Here is a 22,862-nt window from a genome sequence, read left to right as displayed (position 1 = left end):
ATATCTGAGAAATCTGTACCTTCTTAATGTTTTTATATTGAGTGTTCTGACAAAGTAGAAATTATTTAATTATTTTCTGAATATTGTTGTTTATCAACAAAACCACAAGAGTATTTTTCATTATTAATGATGTAGCATTTAGTCCTTAATTATCTGGGGCTACCACAACAGAAATTTCCTAAAAGAAATTTAACAAAGAGAAAATTTAGGGTATTTTCCAGTTTTATGAGGCTAGAAGTCTTATTCAAAGTGCCAGCTCTAAGAAATGGCTTTCTCACCCTAGTTCTGGAGGAAGACTGTATACTACGCTTAGTATAATCTGGAAGGGGAGAAAATGGGGGGAAAAAAAGATTGGCTCAGTTTCTTAACAAAGCTTTGAGATTTTTACATGTAGTTTGCAAACTAGAATGTATAATAAAATACATGATTTAATTCTTTTAAAACTTTGTCGTAGCTTTTTCAAGTTATACTTTATTTTCTACTGGGATATAAAAAAACTACAGAAAAGTTGGATTTTCATTCATTCATTGTTGCACATTTTCCTCCTTAACCCCCCAGTCCAGATCTGTTGTTTTTTAAAAAATTCATAGTTCCTTAATTTCCTCCCTTCTCTCCCACCACCCCCCAAGCCCCACCACCCCCCAAGCCCCATTTGCTATGCATCTCTTATTCTGGACTGCTGTCATACAAATAATTTCTAATTACATGTTCCTTTTAAACAGTTCTCTCCTTCATCTATTCCAATGTCAACTTATATTTTATTATGGTATTTAATATATAACAATTACCAGAAAAATTGACAAATTATTTAGAATAAAATTTTGTACTGTCAATAAACATGTATGCAAATGACAACTGAGGTTCAAGGTTTCAAATTCTTATACTTACTAACTACATTGATGTATACTTTAAAATATAAATGCAGTATAAGCACTACGTCACAATAGGGGATGATTCTAGGAGATGGGAGAATCTAGATAATTTATTTCTTATTGATGTTGTGTGTGTGTGTGTGTGTGTGTGTGTGTGTGTGTTCCCAGGTCAGGTACAGCCAACATAGAGATACTTTGTTATAATAATAATAATAATACATAGTTGTACATACAATTATTATTCAAAACTTATACTTGAACCAAGAGGCAGTCATCAGAACAGAGCAAGGAATCACTGCATGGTTCAAAATTGGGAAGAGCGTATGCCAGGGATGTGTCCTGTCTCCATACCTTTTCAAACTGTATGCAGAGCACATCATCTGGGAGGTTGGGCTCTATGAGGAGAAATGCGACATCAAGATTGGTAGAAGGTCTATCAACAATCTGCATTATGTACATGACATAACCCTGCTTGCTGAAACTGAGAAGGACCTGAAGTGCTTGCTGCTGAGGGTCGGGGACTGCAGCCTTCAATATAGATTGAGGGTCAATATCAAGAAGACAAGAAGTCTCACCACTGGACCAACTGGCAGCATCAGGATAGATAGTGAAGAGATTGAGATTGTTTATAGCTTTAGTCTGCTTGGCTCCACAATCAACACTCTTGGCACCAGCTGCCAGGAAATTAAAAGACATTGCGATGGGAAAGTCTGCTGTTAGGCACCTCTCTAAAGTACTCAAGAGCAACGGTGTGTCTCTGGAGACTAATGTGTCTCTGGAGACTAAGGTGTGTCTGGTACAGACCATGGTCTTTGCAATCACTTGATATGTTTTAGAGAGCTGGACATTGACCAAGGAAGCATAGAAGGAGAATTGATGTTTCTGAGCTTTGGTATTTGAGAAGAGTGCTGAGGGTACCATGGACTGCTAAGAAAACAACAGATTCATCCTGGAGAGGGTTAGACTGGGATGTTCCTTGAATTCAGAGACTTTGTCTGACATATTTTGGTCATGTTGTGAGGGACCGGTCCTTGGAGAAAGACATCATGCTTGGGAGGGTGGAGGGCAGGCGCAAGAGGGGAAGGCCCTCTAGGAGATGGATTGATTCGATGACTGAGGCAATTGGGATGAATGTGTCAGAGACAATGAGATTGGCACAGGACAGAGCAGAGTTTAGAGCTGTTGTACATAGGGATGCTATGAGTCACAAGCGATACGACGGCACATAACAACAACAACAATAATAATATTTGTTGTAATAATAATCCTGAAATATTAGTTATTAATTTTTATAACTAATAGAATGACACAATGTAATTTATTTTAAAATCAAAAGAAAATTCTGTTTAATTAAAAAAAATCTAACCATTTCCAGAGAATATATGTTTGTATCTTCTTTAAAAATGTAATAAAGTCAGATGTATGTGCACACATGCACACAAACACAGAGGGTAGAGAAGAGACAATCTTAGATTTTTTAAAAAATTATGACAAAACTAGTAGTTTGGCAGGAGATTATGGTGGCTTAGTGGTTAAGGAATTGTGCTGCCAACACAAAGGCAGGTGATTCTAATCCACCTGCTCTAAAAGAAAGATAGGCAATTTTCTCGCCTGTGATCCTTAACCACTGAAAACCTGCAGGAGGGCCAGCTATGGGTGAGTTCTGAATTGATGACAGTAAGTTTCAGTTTTAACTGAATGGCACAGCAGTACTACATCTGAAAAGGTAGTTAGCAGCTGAAGCCTGAAAGATGAGAAAATGCCTTGATCTCCTGATAACTCTACATATGCATCATCCGTGCTGTCAGAAACTGGCATGCACTGTTTTTAAAGAAATTGGGAAATTACCTCTTTCTCTCACTTCTACGTCTATTCTGAAACTCAAGCTTTATCAACTCATGAGGACTTTGTGTACTTCAGAGTAAAATATGTTCCATCAGGTTTCTGATGGTTGATTTTTTCCATGTAAATTATTTAGCCTTTCTTCCAAGGTGTCTTTGGGTGAATGTGAACAACCAGTTCTTTGGTTAATACCCAAGCAATGTTTTCCTTTTCTTTGCACTTCCCTGGGATTCCATTCTGAGAATACTATCCCATTAAAAAAATGAAGAAGAAAGGGAGCAAGCAGTGCCAGACTCACTGCTGGGTTGTATAGAATCATCAAATAGTGTATTTTAAGTTATTCTTGACCTAAAGTTTCCATTTCACGATACAAACAAGACTTAGCCTTATTCATTATTTATTAAACTAAAGAAAAAATATAATCCTTTTAGACTGATTTTACAGAAATAATACATACTATATGTCTCAACTCTGTTGGATCACCTCTTCGACAATCAAAATAAATATGGATCTCTTCCAGTTAGTTGGCCTAGTAGTCATCCTCTAGATTTCTTGGCACAACCTTGTGAGCACATTCAAGGACTGCATCTGTTTGTTGAAATATGTCAATTGGTATTCCATAAATTACTGGGGCTTTATTTTATGACAATTCTTTCAGAGCAACTTGAAGTTTGTCCTTCATCATCATTGACTCTTAATTATATGTTGTTTCTTATCATATGTTGTTTATTTTAAATTCTTCTGTGTTAGCCAGTTATTTTTATATAGTATGACTTTAAAACAAGCGTGGAAGGAGGAGTGACATCCACTTCTGTAACAGCTTGCCTCCGGAAACCCTATGAACCTGGAGAGAGGATGAAAGGCACCCAAGTGTCAAGGACTCTCCTTCACAGGGTCGCTATGAGCAGCCTGCGACTTGACAGCACTTAACAACAACAACAACAACAACAACAACATAATAACTTTGTATAGTGACTCTTTGTACTCTTCCATCTTCTTTTGATGCTTCCTGGATCATTCAGTAATCTGTCCATTGCATCCTTAAGTACTGCAACTCAAGGCATTATTTTCTTCTTCAGTTACTTCAGTTTGAGAAATGTCCAAGTGAGTTCATCCCCTTTGATTTTTCTGACTCCAGCTCTTTTCAACTTTCTTTGTAATACTCTTTTCATTGTCTTCCCAAGCTGCACTTTAAAGTTGTTTTTTTTTTTTATTTTTCTGGTTTCTTTTTCTTTGCTTTGACTTCTCAGAATTCCAATACAATATTTCTAGTTTCTTCTGACACCCAAATCATTCTCTTCTTCATCTACTGTGTTTGTAATGACCTTCTGCATTCTTCATGGATGATATTCTTGATATCATAGCTCATTTGATCTTCATTCATTAGTGTTTAAGATCTCAAATCTGTTCTTGAAAATGGTTTTAAATTCAAGTGGGATAGGCTAAAGGTCATATTTTGGTTCTTGTGGATTTGTTTACATTTTCTTTGGCTTTAATTTGAACTTATACATGAGTAGTTGATAGTGTGCTCCATAATCAGCACTTGTCTTGGCTTTCCAAGCTGATATTGAGCTTCTCCAATGATTCTTTCCAGAGATGTAATAAATCTAAGTCCTGTGTGAAGTCCATGTGTATGGTTGCTATTTCAGAAGAGTCCTTGACACTAAGGATATTGCTGCCAATGTCAGATGGATCTTGGCTAAAATTAGAGAGTTCCATAAGAATGTCTGTTTGTACTTTATTTATGATGCAAAGGTAATTGACTGTGTTGATCACAAAAAATTGTGGCTAACATTGAAAAGAATGGGAATTCCAGAACATTTGACTATACTCATTTCAAACCTATATTTAGACCAGGAAGCAGTCATACCAGCAGATCAAAGAAACATTGAATACTTCAAAGCCAAGAGACAAGTTTGTCAAGGATGTGTTCTTTTCCCATACCTTTTCAATCTATACATATAATAGATCATTTGGGACTTTATATGGACTTTATGAAAAAAGAATGTGACATTAGGATTGGAGGAAGACTCATAAAAAGCTGCATTATGCAGACTACATTACCTTGCTTTCTGAAACTGAGGAGGATCTCAAGTGTTTGCTTCAGAAGGTCAAGAACTGCAGCCTTCCATATAGATTGTAATTCAGCATCAAGAAAATAAAGGTTCTCACCACCAGGCCAATTGACAGCATCATGATAGATTGAGAAGAGATATAGGTTGTTAAAAATTTTATCGTACTTTGATCTGAGATCAATACTCTTGGCAGCAACAGCAAGGAAATCAAACTATGTGTTGGTTTGGGGAAGTCTGTTTTCTTTAGTACCTCTCCAGAGTGCTAAAGAGCAACAATGTCAGTCTAGAGGCTAAGGTGTGCCTGATCTAGGCCATGATTTTCCCTATTACTTGTTATGCATCACAGAACTGGACAATAAATAAGGAAAACAGAAGATGAATTAATTGAAGCCTTTGAGTTGTGGTGCTGGAGATAGACTGTTAAGAGAACAAATAGATCTGTCCTGGAGAATGAGAAACCAGGCTGCTCCTTGGAGGCAAGGATTTTCAAAGTTCATCTTACATACTTTGGACATGTTGCCAGGAAGGATCAGTCCTTAGAGAAGGCCATCGTGCTTGGAAGGGTACAGGATCAATCCAGGAAAGGAAGAGCTTGGACGAGATGATTTGGCCCAGTAATTTTGCCAGTGAGACCAAGTAATCAGAGGCAGTGAGATTAGCTCAAAATAGGGCAGGGTTTAGTACTATTGTGTATATGGTTACTATGAGTGGTAATCAAATTTAAAGCATACAGCAAAAACATTTATCTCAACTGGAAAAAGCCACAGTGAAGGTTTGCAAAGACATATAAATTATCATAAGAAGAATAATTTCTTTCATAGGAAAGAAAGCAATAATATTCCATAAATAACCAAGGTGTTATGTTCAGATAACTTCTGTAGCTTAAAGGAAATTGTATGTTGATTTATTTCAATGTAAACTATTTAAATGCACAAGATTTCTTGGAAACTTCATCATAAATCCAGTCTTCGAAAAAAGTAAAAAATCTTGGCTTTGCAAGTGGAATTATTATTGTTAATTCTTTTTTAAAAGTTTTTAATTCCCCTTTTTAGTATTTTTCTCTTATACTACTTATTATTTAAGGCTGTAGTGCTGGAGAAGAGTGTTCAATATCCCATTCACTGCCAAATAAACAAAAATGTCTTCTAGAAAGTACCGACAGGGAGCTTGCTTTCTAGTGGAAAAGATGATGAAGCCCCACCTACCGTTCTTTGGGTACGTGGTAAGAAAAGGACAGTCCTTGGAGAAGGACATCATGCTTGGAAATGCAGAGATTCAGCTAAAGAGAAGACACTCAGTAAGATGGATTGGCACACATAGCTGAAGCAATGGGTTCAGGAATAGCAGAGATGGTGAGAATGACCCACTGTAAGGCAAGGTTCCGAATTACTGTCCACAAGATTTGTGGTTGACTTGATGGCACCAACGATGACAACAATAATACTGACATTATCAGAGTCATGGTGGCCTAACAGTAAGAAGTTGAGCTGTACATTGTTTGAACACACTAGTTTCTCCATGGGAGAAAGATGGACAATAGCATGTCATGTCATTTATTGTCTCTGAAAATCTGCTAGAAGGATATCAGTTTATTAGTTGCACCATGGTATTGCCAACTGGCTGCATAAGCATGCAAAAATTGTAAAATAAATAAAAGAGTAACAAAGAATAAATAATTGTATAATCAAAGAGTAATAAAAAAGAAGTAATGCATTTTAATTATGGTTCTGATAAATATTGATCATACTACGGATTGCCAAAAAGAATAAACAAGCTTGTCATGAGACTTTTCTCTGAAGTCAGAGCCAGAATACTACTTAGAAGTTATACACTCTGGGCACGTAATCAAGAAAAGTCAATCCAGAATTGACTTTAGGAAAGGTAGACAAGTATCCACTTATAAGAGGAAATATCAATCATAGAAAGGGGAAAAGTGGAGAAAGAGAGAGAGAGAGAGAGAGAGAAACACATTTCTTTCAGTCACCAGTACAAGAATTTCATCACGGTCTCCCATCTGCCATCAGGCCTGTTGTGGCTGCGCCCAGGGGTGGGCAGCCAACCAGCCGGCCAGGGTCAATGTTGCCCACCGCCTTGTCCAGGGGATCCAAGATGGTGGAGGAGGCAGAGACAACGTGGTGAGCTATGGGAGCAGTGGACCACTTGGAGCAGGGCCACTATGGCCTTCTACAGACCTCTGTTTATTGATAATTGAACAGTTAAACAGCTGATGACTGGTCTTCAGTGAAGATCGAGACTCAACAACAGGAATTCAAGGATTCCCAAGGAGGAATGGGTTTGCTCCCTTTCCTATAGGTAACCTTAACACTGAGTTTTACTCCAGACTTGACCCTGAACCCAGTGCCAGTGACAAAAAGGAAATACAACTGCCAGCTAAGGAAGCAAAGGAGGATGGAGCCTCTGGGTTCAACCAGCCATCCCCACTAGACTCACCTGGGAAAACACTTTGAAGTCCAGAGGGGAGCAAATGACAGGAAAATATCTTCTTTTTTTTTTTTAAATTTTATTTTATTTCATTATTTTTTGTGTGTACCATCAAATCAGATCTGACTGGTACAGGAGGAGATTGTTCCTCCTTCTCCAGCAGAGCATCTGGTGGATTAGAACTGTACACCTCTGAGATCGCAGTGTAAGCTTTATTTTTTAAAAAATAATTTTAATGAGCATTTACAGAGATTTTGGATTTCCATTCATTCATTGCTGCACTTCTCTCCCGGCCCAGCCCTCCCCCACCCCCAGTTCGCTCCTCTCTTTCAAAAGTAAAAGAAACACTCCCTCCCTGGGACACAATCCCCCCACACCCTTCCCGGCGCTCCAAGTACATTCCACTATCTTAATAATACAGCTAACGTCAAAACAATCTTATTCAACTACTTCCTGAAAACATGAAATATACTTGATGATGTTTATATAAAATCCCTACATTTTAGACTGAACAGAAAGATTGCTTGCTTGTTGATGTTGTTGTCGACCCACATTGACTCCATGTACAGCAGTTCTGAAGCCTGCCCTGTCCTAAGCCCATTTTACTGATTTTGACACACCTAACCCCATTTCCCCAGTTACTGTATCAATACATCTCAAGCTGGATCGTCCTCTCCTGTGCTGTTCCTCCACTCTTCTGAGTATGATCTCCTTCTCCAAAGACCTGGCCACATGCCCAAAGTATGTGATATGGAGCTTCAAACTCCTAGCATCCAAGGAGTAACTTGGTTTCATCCTCTCCAAGACAGACCGATTTTTTTTCTTCTTGGCAGTCTATGGCACGTTCAAGACTCTTCTTCAGCACCAATTCAAAGGCATCTATTCTTCTTCTTCCTTAGTCATTGTCCAGCTCTCTGCTAAGTAGCAAGTAATGGCTAAGACCATGGACCCAAAATCCCTGTAAATGTTCATTAAAATTAATAAAATTTAATAAAAAAAATGAAACAGCCTAATTCAGGAAAATATCTTCTAACAGAACAAGAAGGCAAGCAACTTTAACTCAAGACCACCAGTAAGGTGATAAAGTGTCCTCCCTTTCCCCCTTCACATCAACGCCCCTGTTCAGCATGAAGAAGCCAGAGAGTCTGCATCCAGTTCCCAAATCAATAAGACAGTTGGTTTAATTACCATTGGAAAATGCTTACCATTCCCCTGTAGCATCTGGTCCCCACTGGATCCTTTTCATTTCCTCCACCTGCTCCCCCCACTAACCAAATTGTACTTTAAAAAGCCATCAAATAGGGTGATCCTGACCTAGCCAAAATGAATATCCCCTTAACTTTTCAGCAAGACTCACACTAGCTTCTCTCTTAATTCCTTGAAAAGTTGGAAGTCTTACGTCTAACAAGTCTGCACAGGTCTTTATTTCTACAGGGGGAAAAATCACTGGGTTTGCTAGCTATCAGTTACAGTTCAGTTCAGTCTACTCCAATTCATGGAAATTTTATGTGCTTCTGAATTATATTTATCATCTTATATGTGTACTCCACAGATTTCTAATGGCTCAATTTTTGGAAGGTAATCAGGTCTTTCTTCCAAGGTGCTTCTGAATAGATCAGAACCACCAAACCATTTGGGTAGCATTTAGCTGTTGCTCATACCATCCACGGACTCTAATTCCATAATTTGTTGCTATAGTTGACCAATGAGCCACAGTTTGCTGATTATAACATCTTGATTATAACATTCATTAGTTGTGGGGCCTCATGTTGTTTGTCACTGAGCCAATTCTGGCTTAGAGAGACTGCATGAAACAGAATAAGACTTCTTCAAAAAGTTTCCTAAAATATAATCTTTATGGAAGCATAGCACCACATCTTTCCCCCCATAGAACTGCTGTGGGTTCCAATTGCTCATCCAACATTTAAGAGTTCATTGCTTGACAAGTTTTCTATTTGTTTCCTATGATCTTCTGTAATGGTTTTAAAATACCTTTTTAACTCAGAAGAGTTCATTTTCATAATAATTGTATGAGAAAATTTATGGGAAGCATCTTGTGTTATTGCCTTGAATGTAGTAAGTATCTGATAGTGTAATTTGAAAATCAAGACTGGTGAATTTATTCATATCACAAAAACAGATTAAGAATGAATATCCTAAAATTTCTATGTTTGGAAATATCCAGAGATGTAAAAAAGAAAATAAACTCTGTCCTCTATTGTCTCTGTCTCCACAACGTCACCTGTGTCAGCTCATACAGTCAGTTAAGTATGTACCTGATTTTAAAAAAATGTCTCAGTGTGTCCTTGACTAGTCTCTTGTCTGGAGCACTAGACCACAGTAACACTGCCTGGTTAGACCCTGGCCCCTCTGACATGAAGTACCCAGCCCTGCTCTCTGGAACCCCAAACACACCTAAAGGACATTATCTGGCTGCTGGGATACTCCTTCCCACTGTCTGAAAGACTGCCCAGGACTTTTCCTTCTGGAAGGACTGCCCTGCTGCCTGGCAGTCCCATCCCCACCATCGGGAAGCCCTGCCCACTTCCAGGAAGCCTCACTGCTGGCACACAGCAGTACTGCATGTGGAACTGGTTGGTCCTGGACCCACCATCTGGAGGTGCCACAGTTTGTACACCAACACCTCAAGGATGACCAGCTGCCACCCTTCTGAACTGCACCAGAGGCATCAGTATTAGAGGGGAACATATTTCATTTCCTCTTGCTTCCCAAAGTGTGATCTGCCTTTAGCATGGAGTACCTTGGACTGACCTAACTGCAGCAGTTGCTGACAGAGGAGGATACTAATTAATAGGCTTTTTTCTCTCTCTAACTGAAGCAAGTCTCCCTTTGAGTTGAAAGTTCAGAGAGAAACACAGGAAGGGTAGCTGCCCCACCTTCCTCTGGAGTTATGATGTTAGACCAAGAGGTTACAGTTGCCTCATGCATGAAAAACTCTAACACAGCAATGTCACGTAAGAAGCAGGCTACTATGCACCCTACACAATCCCAAAGCAAGATTTCACCTCCCAAAAGTGACACAGTACCAGTGGATTTACTGAAGCCAGAAAATTTGGTGGTACTTTCTGACACAGAATTTAAAAGAACATTGTTTGAATATTTCAATGGATAAAAGATAAACTTGAAGAATTACAGAACACTGCAAGCAACAACCAAGAGGAACTTTAAACAAAACAAAACAACACACCAAAACAACCCAATTTAAAACAATGTATATAATACAAACTAGGCATTACAGGCTGTGTAAAAAACAAGAAACCACAATCTAGAATATGAGGACCAATGTTTCAGATGCTATCAACATATTGGAGGTAAACATTAACAGAGTTGAAGAGACAGAACACAGAATCAGTCAAATAGAAGATAGAATTGTCAAGACTGACCTGTTAGAACAAAAAGCAGAATCAAGAAGGAAAGAAGGAAAAAGAAAAAAACCTAAGAAAAATGTGAGACACCATCAAGATGAAAAACATGTGCATAATTGGAGTCCCAGAACAGGAAGGAACAAGTAAAGTTTTAAAGAATTACTAGAGGAAAACTTCCCAGACATAATGAAAAATGTGAAAATATATATTCAGAGAAGCTGAGTGAACACCATATAGAATAGACTCCAAAAGAAAAACACCAAGGTATATCATTGTTAAATTTTCCAGAACCAAAGATAAGGAGAGAATTCTGAAAACAGCTATAGAGAAACAAAGAATAACCTATAAGGGAGAGCAAATAAGATTATGTGCTGATTTCTCAGCAGTAACCATGTGAGCAAGAAGACAACAGTGGAATGACATGTCTCAAACACTCAAAGAACACAAGAGTCAACCACAAATACTATAACCAGCAAAATACTCTACCAAATATGAAGGAGAGATCAAGATATTCTCAGAAAATCAGAATCTAAGGGAGTTTGAAAAAACAAGACCAGTATTATAGGAAACACTAAGAGATGTCTTTCTTATAGAGGTGCCACAGAAAACAGGATGGACCAAAGTAACCAGCAACAACACCAAAAAGAACTCAACAAAACAATAGCAATAAAACCTTGCCTCTCAATAATCACACTGAATGTGAATGGTTTAAATGCACCACTGAAGAGAAAAAAGATTAGCACACTGGAAAAAATCCATCAATATCCTATCTATAAGAGACACACCTGAAAAGTGAAGATAAAAATAAAAAATAAAAGGTTGGAAAAAAGATACCAAGGAAATGGCAAGTAGAAAAAAAGTAGGAGTAGTCATAATAATCTCTGATAAAATATATTTCAATACAAAAACCATCATAAAGAACAAGGAAAGTTATTACAAAATGCTCAAAGGGTCATCAGAACAAGAGGACATAGCAATAACAAATACCTATGTACCAAATGATAGAGCTGCAAAATACATAAAACAAACATTAACAAAACTGAAAAAAAAGGAAATAGACGCCACCACTATATAGTTGGAGACTTCAATACACCACTTTCAAGAAAAGATAGAACTACAAAAAAGAAACTCAACAATTATACTGAAGAATTAAACCACACACTAAACCAAATTGATATCATAGGTATATATAGCCTAATTCACCCTTCAAAAAGTGCAGTATACCTTCTTCTCCAATGTGCATGGAACGCTCTAGAGAATAGATCACATTTTAGGTTATAAGGCTAGCATCAGTAAAATAAAAAAAGACAACAATATAGAATAATACAAAACATTTTCTCAGACCATAATGCTACAAAATTAGAAATTAACAACAAGAGGATAAAGCAGACAAATCCATACATTTGGAATCTAAGTAGCACCTTGCTTGAACATGAGTGCTAGAAGAAATGAAAAAATGAAATTAAAAAGTTTCTTTAAACAAATGACAATAAAAAGAAAACTTACCAGAACTTCTGGGAAACAGTCAAAGCAGTAAGTAAGAAGAGGTCAATTTATAGCAGTAAGCAAACACATCAAAAGGCAAGAAAAAAAATGACCATTGATACAGCCAAGCACAATCAATAAGAGTGCATCTGAATTCCAAAATCAGTCTCCATTATAGTCTATGTGTTTCCTACTGCCAAAGGGGCCCTTTAGAGTAGTGAGAGAAGATCTTCACCCTGAAACCCACAGCGTCCCTTTTCAGCAGGAAGTAGCTAAGAGAATACGCCGTCCCCTTTTCCTTATGACTCAGGGTGAAGTCTCTCTCAGGGAGGAGTGATAGGGAATGGCAAAGGATACACTGACAAAGAAGATTAATCAGAACTGGCTTTGACAAGCACTGTGGCATTTGGACAAGAACAAACTGGGAGGAGGGTAGAGAGAATAGTGCAACAATGAATGAGTGGAAGCCCAAAATCTCTGTAAATGTTTATGAAAATTAATAAAATATAATTATAGAAAAAAAAATGACCATTAACTCTCTAACCCAACATCTCCAACAAATTGAAAAAGAAGATGTAGAAAACCTGACACCCTCTAACAAACTTAAATTATAAAAATTAGAGCTGAAATCAATGAAATAGAGAATGAAAAAAGCAATTGAAACCATCAACAAAATCAGGAGCTGGTTCTTTGCAAAGGTGAATAAAATGGATAAATCACTAGCAAAACTAACAAAGGAAAAGATAGAAAAGTGACAAATAATCTGAATAAGAGATGAAATGTATAATATCACAATGGAACCAACTTAAATTAAAAAGGGTAACAATGGAATATTATGAAAAATGAAACTTAAGAGGATCTGAAGCACTCTCTGCAGAAGATCAAGGACTGCAGTCTTCAATATGGATTGAAACTCTACATAAAGAAAATAAAAGATTCTCACCATTGGGCCGACTGGCAGCATCATGAAGGATGACGAAGGGATTGAGTTTGTTGATAGCTTCAGTTTGCTTGGCTCTATAATCAACACTCTTGGTACCAGTAGCCAGGGAATTTTAAAAAATCAAACAAACAAACAAATTTCATTGGGAAAGTCTGCTGTCTGAGACCTCTCCAAGGTACTGAAAAGCAACTTTGTCAGTCTGGAAAATAAAGTGTGATTGATACAGGTCATGATCTTTGCAATTATTTGCTGTGCATCAGAGAGCTGGGCAATGATTAGGGAAAATAGAAGGAGAGTTGATGTATTTGACCTTTGGTACTGGAGAAGAGTATTAAATATACCACGGACTACTAGGAGAACAAACAAGTACGTCCTGGAGTGGGTGAAGCCCGGCTTCTTGGAGGCAAGGATTCTGAAGCTCTATCTGACACACTTTGGACAAGTTGCAAGATGGGATCAGTCCTTAGAGAGGGATGGCATGCTTGGGAGGGTGGAGGGACAGTGCAGGAGAGGAAGACCTCGATGAGATGGATTGATTTTGTCACTGGTGTAATGGAGATAGGTGTATTGGAGACAATAAGATTAGCAAGGAATAGAGCAGGGTTTAGGGCTGCTGTCCGTAGATAGGGTCACTATGAGTCACAGGCTACTCAACAACACATAACAACAACAACATAATCAAATCAATATAAAAACCTATAGCAAATTGACAAATAGTAACTCACAACCTACCTAAACTGTCACAGACTGACACTGAATACCCGAACAAACTCATTACAAAAGTTGAAATTGAAGAAGTGATAAAACAACTTCTAGCCAAAAAAAGTCCTGGACCAGATGGCTTTACAAGTGAATTTTATCAAACATTCAGAGAAGAACTGTCAGTAATACTACATAAAGTATTTAAGAAAATAGAAAAAGAATTCTCCCAGACTCATTCTATGAAGCAAATATGCCCTTAATACCAAAGCCAGGTAAAGACACCACCAAAATAGAAAACTATAGGCCACTATCTCTCATGAACACAGATACAAAAAATCCTGAGTGAAATCCTGGCCAAAAGAATCCATCACTACGTAAAAACTTCACCCTGTCCAAGGTGGATTCACAACAGGCATGCAAGGATGGTCCAACATAAAAACAATCTGTGTAATTCATCGTATTAACAAAGCAAAGAACAAGAATCACATGATCCTATCAATTGATGAAGAAAAGGCCTTTGACAAAATCCAACACTCCTTCCTGATTAAAACACTCAACAAAATAGGAATAGAAGGGAATTTCCTCAACATAGTAAAAAACATATAAGGAAACCTGAGAGCCAACATTGTTCTCAAAGGAGAGAGACTAAAGGTATTCCTTTTGAGAATAAGAACTAGGCAAGGATGTCCAGTTTCATCTCTCCTATTCAATATTTTACTGGAAGTCTTAGCTGTAGCAATAAGAGAAGGGAATAAGAGGGATCAAAGAGGAGGTAAAATTGTCTCTATTTGCAGATGATACATTAGTATATTTGGAAAACTCTAAAGACTCAGCAAGAAAACTCCTGGACATAGTTGGTCAGTTCAGTAAAGTGGTAGGATTTAAGATTAACATACAAAAATCAGTTGGATTTATTTACGGTGACAAAGACAATACAGAAATGGAGCTATGAAAAACAATACCCATCACAATAGCTTAAAGATTAAATATTAGGAGTAAATCTAACTGCAAACACAGAGGACCTATTCGAAGAAGATTACAAAATATTACTACAAGAAAGAAAAAGAAACCTGGGTAATGGAAGAATATACCTTGCTCTTGGACAGGAAAACCGAATATTCTGAAAATGACAATTCTATCAAAGGTAATCTACATGTTCAATGCAACCTCAACATAAATACCAATTCTAGTCTTCAATAAGATGGAAAAGGCAATTTTAAATTTCATCTGGAATGGAAAGAGAATGGAATAAGCAAAGCACTTTTCGAAAAGAGAAACAACGTAGGAGGCATATCACTCCCTGATTTCAGATCCTACTGCACTGCTGTAGTGGTCAAGACAGTGTGGTATTAGTACAATGACAGAGACATAGGTCAATGGAATAGAACTGAGAACCTAGAAATCAGCCCATTTACCTAAGGTCAACTAACTTTTGACAAGGAGATGAATCAGTTAAGGTCAACTAACTTTTGACAAGGAGATGAATCAGTTAAGTGGGGAAATAAAAGCCCTTTTAACAAATGGTGTTGGCAAAATTAGAAAACTATCTGCAGAAAACTCAAGCAAGACCCACACCTTCCAGCCTATACAAAAGCCAATTCAAAGTGGATCAAGGACTTAGGACTAAAACCAGGGACTATAAACTTCATCAGAGAAAAGCTTGGAAGAACTTTAGGAGCCCTAATCCACAACATGAACAGTCTTCCAAGCATCCTGTAAAACCTACAACCAGGAGAGAATAAAATAGATGAATGAGACCTTCTAAGAATCAAATCTCTATGCACATAAAAAACTTCCAACAGGGTAAAAAAGCAAAGCCACAGAGAGGGAAAGAATATTTGGTAATGATATGTCTGATAAAGGACTTATGTCTAGAATTTCTAGAATAATCTAGCACCACAACAAGATAAAAGCAAACAACCCAATCACAAAATGGGCACAGGATATCAACAGACACTTCATCAAAGAAGACATTCATATGGCGAACAAACACATGAAGAAATGTTCAAAATCCTTAGCTCTAAAAGAGAGGCAAATCAAAACAACTAGTAACAATAGCAAAATTCAACAGAGTAGCAAAGACTAAATGCTGGCAAGGTTGTGGGGAATCTGTAACAATTATTCACTGTTGGTTGGAGGGTAAAATGACTCATCTTCTCTGGAAGGCAGTATGGCACTTTTGTAAAAAATTGGAAATAGAAATATCATTTGACCCAGAAATTCCAAAACTGGGAACATACCTTAAAGAGATTAGAACTGCCACCCAAGCAGATATATGCATATCCATGTTTATTGCTGTGTTGTTCACTATTGCAAAGAGATTGAAACTCAAGTGTGCAGCAACAAATGAATGGATATAGAAGCTGTGGTATATTCACACAATGAAGTTCTATACAGCACTGAAAAACAGTGGACTCATGAAATATTATAGAAAATGGGTGATCCTGAAGGACATAATGCTGAGTGAAATATCTCAGTCACAAAAGGACAAATACTGCATAATGCCACTGGCATAAAACAGGACTGACATGGGGTTGGGAAAGAAACTAAGAAAAGAGGGGATAAATAATTTTAAAGGCATTGAAACACATGAGAGAAAGAAGTTCTTAAAATAAATATGATTAGGTAGTATTTGAATGACAGCAAGTCCAGAATAAGAGCTGCTTACTATAGTGGACTGGGGAGTGGGGTGGAATTGTACAACAATGAAAGAATTTTTTTTTCTGCCAAGAGAAAATTGAAATGGGCTGGGGGGGGGCAGGAAGGAAAATGTGCAACCTTGAAATGAATGGAAATCCATGTTCTGTATAAACTCTCATTAAAACCTCAATTAAAAAATAAAATAAATAGGATAAGAAAATTCCATTAATTTACTATTCCATAAATTATACTTTGTACTGGTTAATGGTGAATAACATAGTAAATGCTTTCTTGTAGTTAATATTTAAAAAAAAAAGAAAATCAGCTGTGAGTTGGTTCCAATTCAACGGCAATGAAAGAAATATTCTTTTAATAAACACTATATTGGTGAAAAATTCACATCATTTTATAAGTGTAATTATTGCTGATAACTGAGTTTCCTAATGTTGTTTAACTAAACTAGGAAGAAAACTATTTAATTGTTGGAAATAATCAGGAAATACATAATCAATATTATTCAAAAGTCAGGGAAAATATCACAAAATACCCAAGGTGTGAAACCTATACTTGGGCAGTCCTCAGAACAGAGCAAGGAAACACTGCATGGTTAAAAAATCAGAAAAGGATTGCATCAGGAATGCATCTTGTTTCCATACTTTTTCAATCTATATGCAGAACAGGTCACTGGGGAAGCAGGGCTTTATGAGGAGGAATGTGGCTTCAAAGTTGGAGGAAGTCTCATCAACAACCTATGTCATGCAGATGACACAATATTGCATGATGAAACGGAGGAGGACCTGAAGCCCTTGCTGCAGAAGATCAAGGATTGTATGTTTTGCACCTCAACATCGAGAAGACAAAGATTCTTACAAATGGGTCAATTGGCAGCACCATGATAGATGGAAAAGAGATTGAGGTAGTTAACAATCACCACTTGCTTGGCTCCACCATCAACATTCTTGGCACCAGCAGTCAGGAAATAAAAAGATTAATTTCATAGTGAAAAGCTGCAGTTAGGGACCTCTCCTGAGTATTGAAAAGCAACAATATCAGTCTAGAGACTAAGGTATGCTTAACCCAAGCCATGGTCTTCATAATTGCTTGCTATGCATCAGAGAGCAGGAAAATTATTAAAGATGACAGAAGAATAATTGATGCCTTTGAATTGTAGTGCTGGAGGAGAATCTTGAACATAACATGGACCACCAAGAAAACACATAGGTCTGTCTTAGAGAGGATGAAACCAAGTTTCTCCTTAGAAACTAGGATTTTGAAGTGCTGTCTCACATCATTTGGGCACATGACCAAGAGAGACTGATCCTTGGAGAGAGACATCGTTCTCGGAAAGGATGAGAGACAGAACAGGAGATGTTGAGATGAGATGGGTCGATACAGTAATTGAGGCAAAGGGGGATGGTGTGTTAGAATCAGTGAGACTGGCTCAAGACAGAGCAAGCTTCAGAGCTGTGTACATAGGTCACAGGTGACTCGGTGGCTCATAATAACAATAATAACAATTAAAGGGAAGTATGTTATAACATATTATAAGCAGTAAACGCTTCTCCAAAGTGCAAAATACAGACCAAGACATTTGTGCATTCTATCCATTCAGCCTTGAGAGGGTCACTTCATTGAATGTCTCTATTCTTTCATTGGTGAAATGACCAACTCTAACCAGTATACCAATTGCTCAGCATTTTTTCATTCTAAAACACTTTGATTCCAAGGGAAGAAAAAATATGCATGCTGCTAATTCTCACTGGATGGCACCCAACAAAAATTCTTACACAAAGTCTGAGAAGCAAAATTTTCTTATCTCTAGCAATATATTTGAACGTGTGCTAAAAGTAAAGCATTTTGCTTGGGTCTCTTCTTGCCCTGACTTAGGGGGTTTTCATTTCCTATTTACAGAGGTTCTTAAGGACTGTAATTACCAGATATATCAAACTTAGGGATCTGCTACAACTTTAACTCAGAGGCAATACACTACAAGGTGATATACTAATGTAAAAAGTGAAAGAGATTTGTGGTTCTCTGTTCAAAATCCCTGAGGATTATCAAAGTAAACAAGAAATATTACTACAGTATGAAAAAAAAGAAATAGTTGTACTATTTCTAAACACATTTCATCTTTAAAGACCACAAAACTAGCAAAATATAACATTTCTTTTGTCCAGAGAGTGAGTTTTTCTTAAGAATCCATCAAATAAAACTGGCAGGAACTGGTGTACTCAATACTGTATACTGGGTTCTAATACAGGTACTATATTCACTGGTTATTTTTAAAAAGTAAAAGAAAAAACACCAACAAAACCCAAACACCAAATTAGCACAAAATCATGGCTATTGTGTATTTTCTAAATATTAACAAGTATTAAGAAAAAGTCTTAATTTACAAATACACTTAAAAGACAAAATAATGCACTGCCATCAGGTCACAACAAACTGAGCGCACTTTCCTGCAGGTTTCCAGAGCTGCAAACCACAAGGGAAGAGATTGCATGTCTTTCTCCCAAAGAACAGCTAGTGGATTTGAATGTCTTGCTTTTGAGTTGGCAGAACAAATCCTTAACTACTAGGTCACCAGACCTCCCTGTAAATACACTTCTTTTTCCTTTTGTTGTTGTTAGCTTCCATCGAGTTGAGTAAGAGTCACAGAGACTATGAACAGTCGACCTGAACCCTGCCCTATCCTATGCTATCTTCATCATCTCTGACATGCTACAGCTCATTGCTGAAGTCACCGTTTCAACCCATCTCTTAAAGGTCTTCCTCTCCTTCCTTAAAGCTCTATAAAAATGTCTGCATTCCATCATCCTTGGTGACTGTGACTCAGTTGTGTCTAATGTAGGAATTCTCTGCTCATAATAAACAAATAGTGAAATAAAATCCTTTTTGAATATAAGTGTATTAGCAGTACATATGATCAGATGAAAAGACAGATACCATCTCAAGGCAAAAAAAACATTAAGAAATGAAGAGAATGCTCAAAATTTTCCGAGATTCTAATGATTAAATATTATAACTTCACTAGCTATAAGATTCCTACTTAAGCTTAAAGTGTGTTGTTATGTGCCCTCAATTTTGAACCACTTCGTAGATGACTAGCAGGTTTTGAGATGCTGTAGATTGCACAAAAGGAGATTGCCCATCTTTCTTCAACATAGCAGCGGTTAGGTCTGAATCATTTGCCTTTGTGTTGGTAATACAGCACCTTACCCTCTAGACCATCAGAGCTCCCAAAGCTTAAAGAGTTACATCATTAGCATTTATCAAAAATTAAAAAAGCACCAGAAAACCTAATATAGTATTCTGTCGATATCAAAATCAATAATAAAGACTTAAAAGAAAAAAAATGAGGTGCAATGAATGTTTGGAAAGATCCCTGATATTACAGAAGTTAAGCACTCCCCAGCGAAGTGAAAGTTCAGAGGTTCTGCTCTACTCAGAATATTATTGCTTTTCAATTTTTGACTCATGCACTTTTAACTTGTTTGTTAACGTTGTATCTTCTAGGCTGCAACACTTCCATGATACATCTTCAAGGATATGAACATGTACAGCTAAGCACAATTGATAACAGTGCATCTAAATTCTAAAATCAATCTCCATAATAGTCTATGTGTTTCCTACAGCCAAGGGGGCCCTTTAGAGTAGTGAGAGAAGACATTCACCCTGAAACCCAGAGCGTCCCTTTTCAGCAGGAAGTAGCTAAGAGAATACGCCATCCCCTTTTCCTTATGAATCAGGGTGAAGTCTCTCTCAGGGAGGAGTGATAGGGAATGGCAAGGGACACACTGACAAAGGAGATTAATCAGAACTGGCTTTGACAAGCACTGTGGCAATTGGACAATTAAAACAGACATGGGGGGGGGGAAGAATGAACTGGGGATGAAGGCGGAGAAAACAGTGCAACAATGAATGAATGAAAACCCAAAATCTCTGTAAATGTTCATTAAAACTAATAAAATTTAATAATAAAAAAGAAAGTTAAGAGGTTCTACCTTCCTCCAAAGGAGGAAAATGTGACAATTCGCTTCTATCAAGATTATAGCTTTGGAAATTCCAAGGAGAATTTCTACTCTGCCCTTAAATGTCTCTGTAAATTGAAATTGACTCAACGGCAACAGGTTCAATTTCATGGCTATGTTTTCTAAGCTGAACTTTATAGATTCTTATTTAATGTATATGCTTCAATGTTATATTTTAAAAGTACCACAAATACTAAGGAAGTAGCTATATTTTCTAGTATTTCACGTTTTTATAGTCTTACAATACTTGTTACAAATACTAAGAATAAAATTATAGTTCAAAAGAACAGCATTATTTCCTAGAATTTTATATTTACATCCTAACAACTATTGATTTATATTAATATGTTAGATTTAAATAATTTGCCTATTGAATTCTACTATGGATATAACAATAACTTTCACAACACAAAACTGTGATTCTAGATCAGCTTTTAAATTTGAATAACTGACACTGAAGCAGGTATTGCTTTGTTGATTATAAAATCAGGACAACAACATATCCCTTCTAAGCCCGGTTATTAACAACCATAGGCTCGTAATATTGAATTATTTGCTTGACAATGATATTATGGATTAGTTTTTTTAGTATTAACTCCTAATTATTTGCTTGACAATGATATTATGGATTTTTTTAGTATTAACTCCTAATTTATCATTGGTTAATAATACAGTGAGATACAAAGTTTGTATTGTGATTTTCATTTACTTGAATATATCTCTTTTTATAGCAGTCTAGGGAGCTGCAGTGGTCTAGTGGGTAAGGAGTTACACTGCCAACTCAAAGGCAGGCACTTTGAATTTTCCAGTTGCTCCAAGAGAGAAAGATGGACAATTGCCTCCAGTGAGATTTGCAGCATCTTTAAATCCACTGAAGGGTCTGTTGTGAATTGGTTCCAACTCAACAGCACAAAGCAACATTTTTGTCAGGTTAGTGGCAGTTCATTACTCATGTATATAATGTATGTTTGATTCTGTGTTCATCTATTACATTTATAGATTATGTCCAGTAATAATAAATTTTAAAAGTTTTTGGTAGATTTTATAACTTTTACAAACATTGATTGAAATGATTTATAGTTCAATTTAATTTCTAAGTAAAATTCTTGACTTCCAAAGAATTTGCCTGTGGAAATTGTTCAAATGTTGAAGTGTGTGAACCATCTTTATTTCTTCAGATTATAATTCTAATTCTATAAAACCTGATAAATTGTAATAAAATTACATTACATTACATCTATTATTAAATGCTATATTAAGGATGACAGAGAGTATGAGGGTGGTGCTGGAGAACCACAAGGTTACGAACTATTGTTCATAAGTCACTATGAGTCATTACCATCTTGACAGCACCTAATAATAACAACAAAATTCTTCTAGATACCTTTGCCTAGACTAATACTTCACTTATTTAGAAATTGAAATGAGATTACTTTTACAGGAGATGACACTTTATTAGCTTGACATAATTTTCTCACTATAACTTTTTTTAGATAAAAGCACAGATCTCAAGTGTGACTTTCTGCTAGACAATAACAAAAACACTAGGACATTCTTTGCAAAGATAATAGCATTCTGAAAATGTATTGAAGAAAATAAGAGTATCATTTCAGTTTACATGTTTATAAAAGATCAACATATTATAATATAAAGAGGAATTTTCTTGTGCTTGTATAAGATTTTAAAGTGTTACTATTTATTCAGCTATTTATTGTCATGCAAGATCTCATAGCTAGTGTTGTTCATCTCTCTCTCTCCCGTGTGTGTGTAAAAATACATAATAATACACAAGTAAGTTATTTTAAATTAGAAAATGAATCTTACCAATGCAGTTTGTTCCATCATTTGTTATAAACTTGTCCTGGTTATTGCTGGATCGATAGCCAGGTGCACACATACAGTAGTAACTCCCCTCTGTGTTGGTGCAGTTGGCATTTTCACCACAGGGCTGGGTTGAATTTTCACACTCATTATCATCTGTGGATATTCAGATTTAAAGCATATTAAAAATCTATTATTTATATAAAAGCACTGGTGACATAGTGTATAGCATGTTGTGCTGCTAACAAAAAGACTGATGGTTTGAATCCACCAGCAGTTCTAAGTGAGAAAAAATAATACAGTAACATGACAGCCTTAGAAAGCAAATGAAGGATAACTATCAGTTTGAATTGACTTTAAAGCACAGACCAGATCATTATTGCAATAAATTAGTAATATATTCCACCAGTAGCTGGGAATTTCTTGTTGTGTAATTTATAGTAGGGTGATGTTTATTTCTGAGAAAATGTAATGATGCTATTGAATCCACATTACATACTTTAAAAATTCTTTTTTTTAAATTTGTTTGCTTCTTTTTTTAAATTTAGGTTGTTTATTTTTCATTTCAATGAACATCTACAGAGATTTTGGGATTCCATTCATTCATTGTTGCACCCTTCTCC

The 22,862-nt window shown here is 36.6% G+C and overlaps 1 protein-coding gene across 1 annotated transcript in view; it reads right to left on the bottom strand.

The window, feature by feature from the left end:
- The window catches only part of ELTD1 (EGF, latrophilin and seven transmembrane domain containing 1), a 218,516-nt gene that overhangs the window by 60,592 nt on the left and 135,062 nt on the right, over positions 1–22,862 (bottom strand). Inside the window, exon 3 of the mRNA XM_006888583.1 lies at positions 22,243–22,395. Within this exon, the coding sequence (XP_006888645.1) occupies positions 22,243–22,395 (153 nt within the window). The remainder of the gene's footprint in view (positions 1–22,242; positions 22,396–22,862) is intronic.

The sequence above is a fragment of the Elephantulus edwardii genome, unplaced genomic scaffold, assembly GCF_000299155.1.
Source record: "Elephantulus edwardii isolate Elephantulus edwardi_28Jun2011 unplaced genomic scaffold, EleEdw1.0 scaffold00069, whole genome shotgun sequence".
NCBI classification, from domain to species: Eukaryota; Metazoa; Chordata; class Mammalia; order Macroscelidea; family Macroscelididae; genus Elephantulus; species Elephantulus edwardii.
Note: the sequence above shows the minus strand (reverse complement) of the source record. Positions and strands in the feature narration are given on the sequence as shown.